Genomic DNA, 12,708 nt, shown 5'->3' with positions numbered 1-12,708 from the left:
TGGGAAACCTTCGTCTAGTGTATTGCAAATGTTTGATTTTTCTTAGAAATTGTTACCCCATTATATGAAAACAAAAAATATCAACCTGTAATTGCTGTACTTTGTAATGTTTCAGTTTGCTCTTTAGTTGCTAACTTTAATGGGGAGATGATGATGGAATGCATAGTAATGTCCTCAAAATCTCCCCAAAGTGTTAACTAATAAATGTAAAACACACACATGCTACATAAAAGACAGGTTAAAAACCACATCTTTGCTGCTATTAATTTTTTGCTATTAATTTTTTTTTTTTTTTTTTTGTGAAAGAAGGGCGTGATGCAATGGGAAAGAAAAAAAATTCTAAGGCTCTTAAGGTGGAATGAAAGGTGAGAGGTGGTGGAGGGGGGCTTGTACTTTAAAAGCAGCACTTGGAACACAGACCTGCAAGGAACATAAATATGGAATCGAAATGGGGAGTATAGAGTGCTGGAGATCTGAGTAAGAAGTTACTGCTTTTAAACACTACTTTGTTTGTTTGTTTGTTTTAATTTATTTAGGATTTTTTCAAAGCTTTGGGAAGAGTAAAGCAAATTCACGATGATGTCAAGATTCTCCTCCGGACAAATCAGCAAAGGGCAGGGTGAGTGCTGCTTAAATGAGTGCAAAATAACCATTTACTTGTTAAAAGCAGAAGTTACAGCAAGGTCTCATTCTTTACTGCATATGACTATACAGAGTATTTCACATAAAAACAAAGAATAGTAACATATTTATAAATTTTCATAATTTTAATAATGGTTTTATTTGATTTGTACGTGCCTTTGCTAGTACTACTTAAAATAGTATTTGCAAATAAAATCTTTTTGTCTTGTAGCTTGGAAATTATGGAACAGATGGCTTTACTGCAAGAGACATCTTATGAACGACTTTACAGATGGACTCAAAGTAGGACTAAGAATGTTTTTATGTTTATGAATATTATTATGATGATTCCTTTAATTCCTTGATGTGAATTGAACTCAGCAAAAACCCTTTCCAAGATTCATTAACAAGGCTTTCCTTCTTAGTGAAGGGTTTGTCTAAAAGCTAGCTTTTGTGAACCAAGTAGTTAATTGGAGATTCTCTCCTTTTTTGGGCCTCTCTCATCTCTGTTTGTAAAACTGTATTATTTATTTGTATTTTCAGATGGTTTTCCACAGAGAACAACAACTACAGTTTAATAGTCTGAACAAATTGTTAAGTGTATTGCATTTCATTTTCTTGCAGGTCACAGGGAAGTTCTTGGTTTTGACAATTTGGTAGTAAGATCTAGTTTAGTGTGAGGAGTGGCTTGTTACCTTTAAAAAAGGGGGGGGAGGGGGGAAGTCTTATTTTATCATAATGCTCTTTAGAGTGATAGTAGGTGATTTTTTTTTTTGCATATATACTCTGGATCCAAACGTCAGTGTTCAATGTAACATCTTGATAGTGTAAAATGTAGATGCTTTTGTATTAATTCTCTCTTCTCCCAAGACACTGACAGGAAGATTTGTGAAAAAAAGCTGCTGCAATGTGATATTATATTAGTTAGCTGTTCTTCAGTGATGTTGAAGCCTCAAATAATGGTTGTGGTTTCACCCTAATGAAAATTCATCATTTTTATGCTAGTGTTTAATTTAGTTTATATGATTTCCACATTCTTGCATGGAATATACAAGATTATATAGTTAATGTGATTAAAATAAATAAATAAACCAACCCAAAAACCCAAAAGAAACCCACAGCTTGCTTAAATACTTGCTTGTTTTTTCTTGGTAGTTTACCTGGAATGTGGTAAACAGTTATAAAGGAGCCTGACAGAATTCTGATGATTGAATGATTTAACATTTGTACGTGGGCGCAACCAGATACTAAGCTGCCTTTAATCTTTATTATTGTTGAGAATTGTGATGGACATCCATTTTACAGGGAAGTACTGCTTATGAGGGAAGTTAATTACATTAACACGAACTAGGCTGTCCTGGTGTGGTGCTTAGTTGCCGGCTGGGGTTAAACCACAACATAGGCCAGATAGCATATTCTGAAGGCTTCAATGCAAAATCAAAAACCTTTTGAGTTTTTGACTCATTTTCTTGTTTGACAGCTTGTTATAAAAGGTATCACAGTGTAAAGAATGCACTTTTATCTGTGTTGCTACTTTATAGATGAATGCAGGACTTTGACACAAGAATCATGTGACATTTCTCCAGTTCTCGCTCAAGCCATGGAAGCCTTACAAGATAGACCTGTCCTGTATAAGTAAGTAAACATTCGTGATTATCTTGGACAGAAATGAGTATTTCCAGCCTATGAGATTTAAAGATGGGCATGAATTACAATGCCAAGGATGGTAGCAATTAGTCTTGCAGATTAAAAGAAAAAAAACCCCCAACAAACATACTTCAGCTTCTTTAAATTTCAGAAGTCTTTTTGACATAATTATGGTACAGTAAATGTCATTGGACTTCCAACTTACTGGTTTCTAATTAAAGTAAAATGTCAGACTTTTTATTTTAATCTAAATGAATTGTGAATTTCTGCTGCTCTTGTAAGGTTTTTCGGGGGGGGGGGGGGGGGGGGGGAGCTGTCCAAAGCATGTAATTGTCTAATTTGAATTCCCAAAGTAAAAAATTGATAAAGGCTAATTAGCTTTTACTTAAGTGCTCCTGATAGTAAGAATGTCTTCCATTATGAGTTGTACAATAATCTGTTAAAACCTGTCTACTACATATGGGTCTCTAAAGCATAGAGGGACTTAAATATATATAAAACATACTACTCTAGTTCTTGTTCAGAATTTGCTGAAGGGACTGCTTAACGTAAATGAAATGGGAGGTAGTAGAGACAACTTAACCACGAGGTGGCACTGTAAGAACTGTTTTTGTTGGGGTGGCCATACCTGAGGAAGTGCTACTTAGACTTCTCTGCTTTTTAGGCTTTTTTGAAAAATGCATTAATGACATTTTGCACCTATTGCAAATTACTTTTAGCCACAGGCATCCAGGACAGCAGAGTACTAGCAGTCTTTCAAAGGCTAGCGTTGTCTTTAAGAGTGTCAAATGTGCGAAGTTGGGGTATATGGCACTGTAAATCTCCATGGAGCAACTCATGGGGAAAATGCATAGTGCAAGTGGACCTTAAAAATTCTTTCAGTATGAGAGAGAGTGCACATATCAACATGCTCAGTCAGTTCTGCTAGCCAATTTGAGGGAGAGATGGTGTCACTCGACCTCCCCAGCTATTGCATGTGGTGCACTGCAGTACATTGGGCCATAGCTGGGGACTGCAGTCCTTTCTTGCATTCTCTCCTCCAGGCCCTCTTTCACAGCTGTGAAGGATCAGTCACAACTGTGTTCACAACATTTTATAGGATTCTTTACAGATGGAGTTTATATTTTCTGTAATAAATATTTTGTTAAATTATGTTGCTTTCAAACGTCATAAAACCATTGTTTTGCTTTCTTAACATTTATGGAAAAAACCTCCATCTTCTGTATAAACCCACAGCTGGCCAGTTTAAAATGAATCTGCAAAAGAGATTTTATTTTTCTTCTGACATCTCTCTCACAAAGAGCACTACTAGTACTACCAAAGGTAGAGCTTGGTAGGTAGGACTTTTCTTCTGCCAAAAAGGCAAAAGTAAACTACTGTAGAAGATACAGCCATATGTCTCTCATCATAGATTATCATGCTTAACTACTTGCTATAGCAGTATTGTCAAAATTGCAGTACTGATGCTTTACATTTTAAACCTCAGGATTTAGTTTATTCCCTTCCAAAAATTTTTGCATACCTTTAGTACATAACGAATTGCTGAGTTTAAAATGTAAAAATTATGTCATGGAAGAAAGTAATTTTAAATTGTTGTTGGTTTTATGCATATAAGCACTGCTGTGTGAACTAAACACTTTTCCTCCAAATCACTGCCCTTGCATCTGATAAAGATTGTGATTTGATTGGGTGAAAGGGAGTAAGATGAAGAAGGGCAGGAGTTTAGAAACAAAACTACAAATTCTTGTTTTCTTATATTGACTTATATCTTGTTAACTTAAGGTGGCAGACAGATTGCACTATGGATGGACTTTTGGGAACTGCAGGTAGTAGGGATCTGAAATAAACATTTAAGTTTGGTTTTAACTTCCTGGTTCCAACAGAAAAATTGAAAACTGTTTCATAGAAAATATATGGAGTCGTAGCTCAAAGCAGTGTTCCTTTTCCATCTTCCACTCTGATTTTCAAAGCTTTTTCTCCACCTCCTTCCTTTCTCCCCCAGTGATCATTACTTTACTGGGTTTTTAAAAAATTGAAGCTGGATTGAAAAGAATCCAAATGTTGTTTTCATCCCCTAACATGAGTCTGTGTAATAACATAGTAAATACTGTGTTTCTAGTGTAAATAATAGTTATTACTGAATTTTTTAAGATGCAGAATTTTGTCATAGTTATACCCTGTTCTACTGAGAGCAAAAGGAAAATTAGTAGTTTTCTTTTTAAAACAAAATTATCATTATTAAATGCTGTTTTCTAAACTAATAACAAGATCACAAGACCTGTTTTGCTGCTGTATCTTTAATGATGTATTATATAGCTGTTTATTGGAGGGGGGGAAAAAAAGGTTTAGCTGGTTTCTACAAACTCTTGAGATTTTTCACTGCAACACTGCTACTCCTGGATTGTAGGTAGTCAGCAGATCCTAGATCTCTCCCACTTTTAATTGCATAATTTTTATAAATAGTAATTTATTAAAGACTTTTTTGATTAGCCTTTTTTTTTTAGATTGCTGATATTTACTGAGTTAACAAGTACAGTGTATGAAGAAAAAGATTTAAACAGAAATTTCAGGATTCTTCAGTGTGCTTTTTTTCCCCCTCTCTCAAATAATAGTGTAGATAGAAAAGAACAAAACTGAAGGATCTCTTGGACTTTTTATAGCATAGTAGAAATCTAATTGAACTTAACTTGGAACATATTTGAATCAGTATTTTGTATTTTGTTCTCCACATCTGTTTAATTGTGAATGCAGTACTCATTTAACTTCAGTCAGTGAGTAACATGCTTTTTATTATTATTTTTATATCTGTTGAGCTGCTGGGTGTCATTGGTAAGTGACACCATGCTTACTCTTTGGCATTTCTTCAATTATATTGGAAAAATAAACTGTCGTGGTTTTTTTCTTTTTCGCCTTTGTAATTTATGTGTTTTGTTCAAAATGCTTAAATTCAGTTTTTCAAAAAAATAGCAGTGTTCTGTGGCTTGCAAAAATCCTGTTTCTAAGCAGATGTAACAGGGATGTTAGCAGTGTTCATTTTCCATTCTTCACTTGCAGTTGTGCTTCAGCCCGAGCAGGAAGGTAGCCTGCTCCAAAATGAGCCATGTGTATGTTCTTGGTACCTCCTCTACTACCAGCAAGCCATTTGAGATTATGCACTCTGGGCTGTAATTATCCATCCATTAAATACCTAACTCATTTGATTAAAACCAGTGAACAACTATCAAATGAAAATAACTTTTTTGCTACTAATCTTGTGGTCGCCTAGAAGAAGAGGAAGGAGAAAGCCTTGTGTTGCAGTGCAATAAGTTGGTGCTTCTGTCAGTCAGCTGGACCACATGTGAACAGGAGTCCTAGACCTGTCAATACATGCTTATATGTACAAAAATGGAAAAGCTGATTTTTCATTTATTTATTTATTTGTGTGGGGTAAGGGAATGGGAGGGTCACGGAAAAGTTATCTTTAGAATCTGTTTAGAGGAGTCAAGAAAATCAGAAGGTTTTGAATGCTTCATAGTAGAAGCTTTGATGCAAGATTTCTAGAACAATAAAAATGGTTAATCATATTAACTGTAAAGTTGAGGTAATAAACTGTGGTGAGGCAAATTGTTTTGTTTTACCCATTTTCATGTTTCAATAACAGGTACACTTTGGATGAGTTTGGAACAGCTAGGAGGAGTGCTGTAGTCCGTGGCTTTATAGATGCTCTTACCAGAGGAGGTCTGGGAGGTACTCCCCGCCCTATTGAAATGCACTCCCATGATCCTCTGAGGTACAGTACTAGCGAGATTGTATATGAAATAATCCTCCTTTTGCCTGTTGGCACTTTGAATCCCTGACACCGTAAACTGCTGATTTACACAGAAATTTCTGTCTTTAGGTACGTAGGAGACATGCTGGCCTGGTTGCATCAAGCTACAGCTTCTGAAAAAGAACACCTAGAAGCTATGTTAAAGCTTGTAACTATTCAAGGTAGTAGTAGATTGTAAAACATAAATTGGGAGGTGGTAGAAAGTAAATCTGTGATAAGTCAGAAAGTGTGATTAATTTCTTAAGCTTGGCTTCAGTTATGAGAGTCTGAGCTTAGATTTTCTTGGAAATAATTTCAGAATAGCTGGTGGTTGCATTTTGCCAGAAGAAACCCCTTAATGAAGAGTATTTCAAAATGCACTCTCTTAATTTTACTGTGCTTATAATAGATTTACACTAAATTTACAAAGGGACATTTTAGACTGTAGTTGAGAGTTCAAAAATTGTCTCTAATGTATATAAATACATACCTCTCTGAAAACATTGTCATAGCATTGCTTATTGATATGTTGAGGATTCCTGTTATGCCTTGCTGATTTGTTTAGTAATTTTTTAAAATATAATTCCTTCCTGTAATTCTCTTTCTTCTATGCTACAAGTAAAATGGAATTTTCTTCTGTCATGTAACATATCATTATAGGTTTACAGACGTTAAAGTAGGCCTCTCATAGACACGTGAAGCTTTTTAATATCAAAGCTCTCCTTTGTTAACGGAACTACAGATTTTCATGCTTATTCTTCAGCTCCTTTGCTCTCTTTTAAGTACATTGGACCTATACTTTTAAGACCTTTGTCCTGTAGAAGCTGTAGTATGATTTGCCTCCATAGCTTCAGCCAAAGACTTGTTTAATAAATTAAGCACGTGTACTCAGTTGTAACAAACTCGATGTAAGAACTGACATTTGATCTGTATCTGGTGAGCTCTTCAGACTGTATGTCTTAATTGAGTTCCGCTCAGGGATTTAAAGGTAATATGCATTCTCATTTTCCTTACTGCTGGAAGTATTAATTGGCTTTTCTAATTAACGGTATATGAGCAAGGAGGCGCTTCAGGAACTGTTGTAAATCAAACCAAAGGAATGTTGTTGTTTTTTAACTACAGTTACAGCATACTGTAGAAGTGAATTTAATATTATTTACTGACAGTATCTCAGGGGGACAGGAAAGCAGGCCTCATGATGGTTGTATGGTAGAGAAAAAGACATGGCAATTCTTTGTAGATGACTATATGATGCTTGTGCTGTAATTGGAGAGTCCTTTGGGAAAAGCTGGCCACATGGAGGATGTTACTGTATCTGGGTCTGCTGTTGATTGTGCTAGTGCTGCTGCCCAGGCCTGCATTCTGTTCTGAAATTCTCCCACCTCTTCGCGTGGTGCTTTATTTAACTATTAAATCCCTTGGCCTTCTGGCAGGAAGTCAGGCTGACATGCCTGACCACTTAATTAGATATATTTAGAGCATTTCAGCTACAGATCAGAGTAAACTATTTGAGAATACAGAGAATATAAATGTTCAGGAGGAAAAAAATTCCAAAAAAATCACCAGACCGAAACTTTTTTCCCCAAGAGACTTGTATAAACAAGAGATTCAATATTTCTGTCTGAAGCAAAACTATGTTTTCCTAAGCTCTCCAGGAATGGGTTTGTCAACACTGTTGTGCAGTTTTCAAGAAATGTAAAGAGGGATTCTTAGCTTCATACTGGGAGCAACAAAGCCTTGGAGATGCTGTCCGTAAACTATTCCTCTGCATCTTTGGGAAATTGTTTTTGTGACGATGATGGTTACACAATAAGGTCTGCAAGACAAAACAGTGCATAATGGGATACCACTTGGTTTAACAAGAACCATTTATGGGAAGTGCAGCCTTATGAAGTACCTTGAGATTATATGCTTTATATAAATACAGATCCTGAGTTGGTAGTGGTTAATCAGTGAATACAGTCTGTTGTACTGAGAGATTCAAGTTGAATTCCCTCTACTATCATACAGTCTTCAGGTGTCTGGTTGTGCAGGCTACAGCAGATTGAGTTAATTTCACTTAGCCATTTAAAAAGCGGACATCTTGTTTATTTGCAGTTATACATAATGACAGAGATTTGCATCTCCAGAGGGCAAATCTTTCCAACAAAAGTTAGATCTAACGTAGGCATTTCTGGAGACTTTAATCACAACTATTTGGGTTTTTTTCCGTTCCCTATAGAGGGAGCCCAAGCAACTAGTATGGATAAGACACCTAACTGGGTGTCTAACGTTAGGTGAGATGGATCTTTCCCTATAATAGGTCAGTCAAATGTTTTAATTTTAATTGCAACTTGAGTAGCTTTTTGCAGATGGAACTGGTTTTATTCTAATTCAGGTGTGTCTGTTCTGAGTTCAGATTTCTGTTTACAATTCTATAAGCTCTGTGTAATTTCAGGACTATGGTGAATGTGGTGAATTGCAGCTACACAAAAACTTCCCTTCTCTTAAAAAAAACCCAAAAACCCTTTAAAGAGAAGAAACTATGTAGCATATAATCAAATATTCAAGAATAGCTTTTAAAAAGTTTTAAAATTTTAAGTTTGCAAATGTTAACTGTTTAAAATTAATCTGCCCAAAAATGTTATTAAAATTTCAAGCACTGAAAACACATTCAGAAAAGTTTAACTATTTTGAATTGTACTGGCCAAGCATAAAGCACCTGGTTCTCTTCTTTGGAGCTTAGGTATTCTGCTAACAGGAGCCTTCCAGTCTTACAGAGATCTTGCACTTGAAAGGAAGGGAGAATTGCAGGCATTCTGTTTAAAAGAAGCGGTAGAAATCTGTTTTTCATGGAGTTATTGGAACCCAGCTGGAGAGCAGAAGCCAAATGAAGTCCAAGAAAGATCTCTCCCTTATAGAAGGATACACAGAGAAAAATGATATGTGGTGTAGCAAGCATCCAGAAGGGTATCTTCAGTAATGAACTGTTTTCTAAAAGTGATTTTGGGTCTCTAAGAATTGTTTGTTCCGTAATTCTTTTATGTCAGTGTGACGTACCAATACTTGCAACAGTTATATAACCAATTGCGCTGGAAGATTTCTTTTTACTGTTTGCTGAATCTAAAATACTCTAATTGGACATGAAAATATATGTGAATGCATAAGCATGCAATATGTCAAGATTGTAATTCCATGTCCTTTGGTATTTGAACTTGTATATTTTTGCAGCTAAAACTTTCATACCCAAGAACTTATTGTTAAGTCAATCTGGTCTAGATATACTATTGCAAATATGTGCTAGGAGCTTGTTATATTGATGAACAGTAAAAGTGTGACTGTTCCTACTAAAAAATGTGTAAATTGTTAGGGTGTATCTGGGAGCTAGCCATTACATAACAGACCACACATCTTGTGGTTTGTAATCTTGTTTTCTTCCTTGATATCAATACTCAAAATATAAACATATTTTTATTACCTTACCAATTTAGTATGCTGAAATTTTTAGAGCCACCACACTGAATTTAGTTGCTCCTGCTTATGTGGCTTTTCACGTATCTTGGTGTAAAGAGACATTGGCACGGATCTCTGATCTTTTATAATTTTTACTCTCAGAAGTAATCTCTCTTAGTCTGAAATAAGATCTGCAACATATAGCTTCAGGTCACCTGATTTCTATCACATGTCACAGTCAGTTTGTTTACTGTTCATTGCATGGGTCCCATCTGAAGCTGAACTCCTGTTGACAAGTTTTAAATTAGAATTAAAGTATTGCTGTCTCCATAAATCTATTCTGAGTTGTTACTGAAGTGAGAGCTTGAAGATCTGTTGCTTTCAGTTTGATTGATTTATGGCAGTACCGGTTGCCATGCAACAATTCATTTGTGTTCCATGATAAGATAGGGCAATATTCTCTTTTGTATATAGTTCTGTGAAAGATGAGTTTCAATTGCTGCTGGGGAGGAAGCATTTGCTAATGCTGCAGCACACGGCAGTGTGGAGGTACATATGTGATTTAATTTGTAACAATGCCATGAGCATGTCAGTACCGAATGCTGACAGACACGTGTATTTACGGTTCAGGCCTTTCAAAATGGTATGTACTGTTCCTCCTTCATCATCTCACTGGCCTTTTTTTTTTTCCGTTTAGTTTCATGAAGTGCTGATATTGAGCCTTACTGTGACAGTTTCTTGCTAGACCATTTATTCTTTCCCTTGCTGCTTCTTCCTCAAATCCCCAGGCACTATGTTGTGCTAGGAAGCAATTGCATAGCATAAGGTAATGACTCTCCAGGACTCTCTTTTGTCATGCAGCTATTTCTTAATGGCTGGATTTGAAGTTCAGTGGAGGTGTAAACTAGTCTTGTGGAGAAGAGAACATGCAGTTCATAATGCTTTTTATGGAGGAGTAGCTCCTACATTTGTTTGTTTATTTTATAGTCTTGAAGAAAAGAGAATTATATTTGCATAATCTTAGCATGTGTTTGCATTAACTGTAGGTGTGGAAGAAAATATTCAAGAAGTAGTTGGGCACATCACAGAAGGTGTCTGCAGGCCTCTGAAGGTGAAGTATTTTGTTTTCCTTAGCATTCTAAATATAAAAATTGTTCTGATGTGTTTTTCCAGAACCTCTGTCCCCATCTCTACAATGTATTTTCATCGCCCTTGGTTAAGAGTTAGATTCTCAACTTTGAGAATCATAAACCCCTCCAAAATTAAAAATTCCATAGTTCATAGATACTTGGTTTAAATAGTCTTATAGTGAGAGAGATACTAGGATATCTAGGATAGGATAAATCTATATCTTGATTTTATTTTACTTTTCCTAAAGTTCAGGAGTGCTTATGTACAAAAATTTAGCTTTGGGGTAAGAATATAGGAATGGCTGTAGTGGGTCAAATGAGAAATCAATTTAACTTACTACCCTGTTTTTCATAGTCACCATTAGCATATGCTTAGGGAAGAGTGTACAGATTGTGCAGTTGTGTCATGATACTTCTGCAGAATCATTTCCTCGCCTGTTTGTGGATGTACTAAGGACTTAGTAAGCCATAGCTACTGTCTTTGTATTAATAGACCTCAGTAGATTTTTCTTCCTTGAGTACATCAAGTTGGTATAAAATGTTGGTATTCACAACATATCCTTGCAGGAGGGAAGTGCACAGTTTAACTGTATGCTGTGTGAAAAGCCAGCTCCTTTTGGTTTTGTTTTGTTTTGTTTAATAACTCCAGCTCTTGTATTGAAAGGGACCATGAAAAATAATTTCCTACAGTTCATCTTTATGCTACCCTGATTTTCTGTATTTCTATCACATCCCTCCACAGTTGTCTTTTTTCCAGATAGAGCCTTAGTCAGTTTAGGGGACCCATTTGATAGAAATCATTAATAGTGATCCATCAAATGAATGACTGCCTTATTTATTGGATGTTCTTCACATAGGCACAAAATAAAATAATCAAGGTGATGCAGCTGATGCCAATAATTGCCTGACTATGCTAGTTCCATACAGTGTATAAATCCAAGTGTTTTTAAAGTAAAATCTAGTGTACTAAATACTATTATAATAAATTTCTCTTAGGATGCTGTAGCTATAACAACTGTGTCCAGCTGCCAAATACCTAGTCTCAAACAGTTAACAGGTAGGTTACTGTTAAGAAAGAGAGAAGGTCAGAAGAGAGGTAAAAATCAAGAAAATGCCCTTTAGAATATCACAGAATCACAGAAGGGTTAAGGTTGGCAGGGACCTCTGGAGGTCATCTGGTCCAAACCTGCTACTCCAGCAGGGCCACCTAGAGCTGGTTGCCCAGGACTGCATCCAGATGGCTTTTGGAGACTACAAGAATGGAGACTCCACAGCCTCTCTGGGCAACTTGTGGCAGTGCTTGGTCACCCTCACAGTAAAAAGGTGTTTCCTGCTGTTGAGACAGAACTTCCTGTGTTTCACTTTGTGCTCGTCACCATCTAATTATGGTCATCCTTCACAGCCTTTAGTTTTTGCCCTGTTGAAAAACACCTGTCATATTAGACAAACAAACAATTATCACAGCTTTATTGGAAGATATTTTCCAAGCTTTCTGTGTTCTTCTTGCGTGCTTTAGTTCTTTTAATACTGAATGCTGATGTTTGAATTCAGTATTTCAGTGCATTCCAACAAAGTAATGAGGGATAGAATCAAACCTTTTTGTAAGTCAGAGGGAGTTTTGGTCTTGATTTGAGTACTTATGATTTGTACAGTTTCATAGAGAATACCTTCCATTTTGCTTGCCAAACTCTTTATACTTAGCGCTTCTGTTATCTGTAGAAATATTGCCTGAAATATTGTTATTTGTTAGTTACAGTGCTAATAAAAATGAAAAAAAATAAAAGAACAATTAAAGACTTCCTATTGTAGTCTGTATTTTAACAGAATGCAACTTATGTTAATTCACTGCCAGTCTAGACTTCCCAATGTAAAATATGCAGTTCTTACTGTTTCCCCTGGGGAAATGTTCCATAGCAAAAAAAAAAAGCAGAAAAAAACCCCAAAACCCCCAAGCAGAAAAGCCTTCGTACAATGCAGTTAGATAATTGCAAGTCTTTGTGTTGAAAGGAACAACAAAAATAGACTGAGTTTGGAGGAGTCTTTTCTACAATACATTGTTCTTTCTGAAGATTGTCCACAATAAGAAAAATA

At 35.9% G+C, this 12,708-nt stretch overlaps 1 protein-coding gene across 1 annotated transcript in view; it reads left to right on the top strand.

The window, feature by feature from the left end:
- The window catches only part of COG6 (component of oligomeric golgi complex 6), a 59,293-nt gene that overhangs the window by 19,323 nt on the left and 27,262 nt on the right, over nucleotides 1-12,708 (top strand). Inside the window, exons 6-11 of the mRNA XM_075490331.1 lie at nucleotides 537-619; nucleotides 854-924; nucleotides 2,163-2,256; nucleotides 5,909-6,037; nucleotides 6,146-6,237; nucleotides 10,534-10,598. Coding sequence (XP_075346446.1) covers nucleotides 537-619; nucleotides 854-924; nucleotides 2,163-2,256; nucleotides 5,909-6,037; nucleotides 6,146-6,237; nucleotides 10,534-10,598 — 534 coding nt within the window. The remainder of the gene's footprint in view (nucleotides 1-536; nucleotides 620-853; nucleotides 925-2,162; nucleotides 2,257-5,908; nucleotides 6,038-6,145; nucleotides 6,238-10,533; nucleotides 10,599-12,708) is intronic.

This window comes from Mycteria americana, chromosome 1 (assembly GCF_035582795.1).
Source record: "Mycteria americana isolate JAX WOST 10 ecotype Jacksonville Zoo and Gardens chromosome 1, USCA_MyAme_1.0, whole genome shotgun sequence".
NCBI lineage: Eukaryota > Metazoa > Chordata > Aves > Ciconiiformes > Ciconiidae > Mycteria > Mycteria americana.
This window is presented reverse-complemented; position numbering and strand designations above follow the sequence as displayed.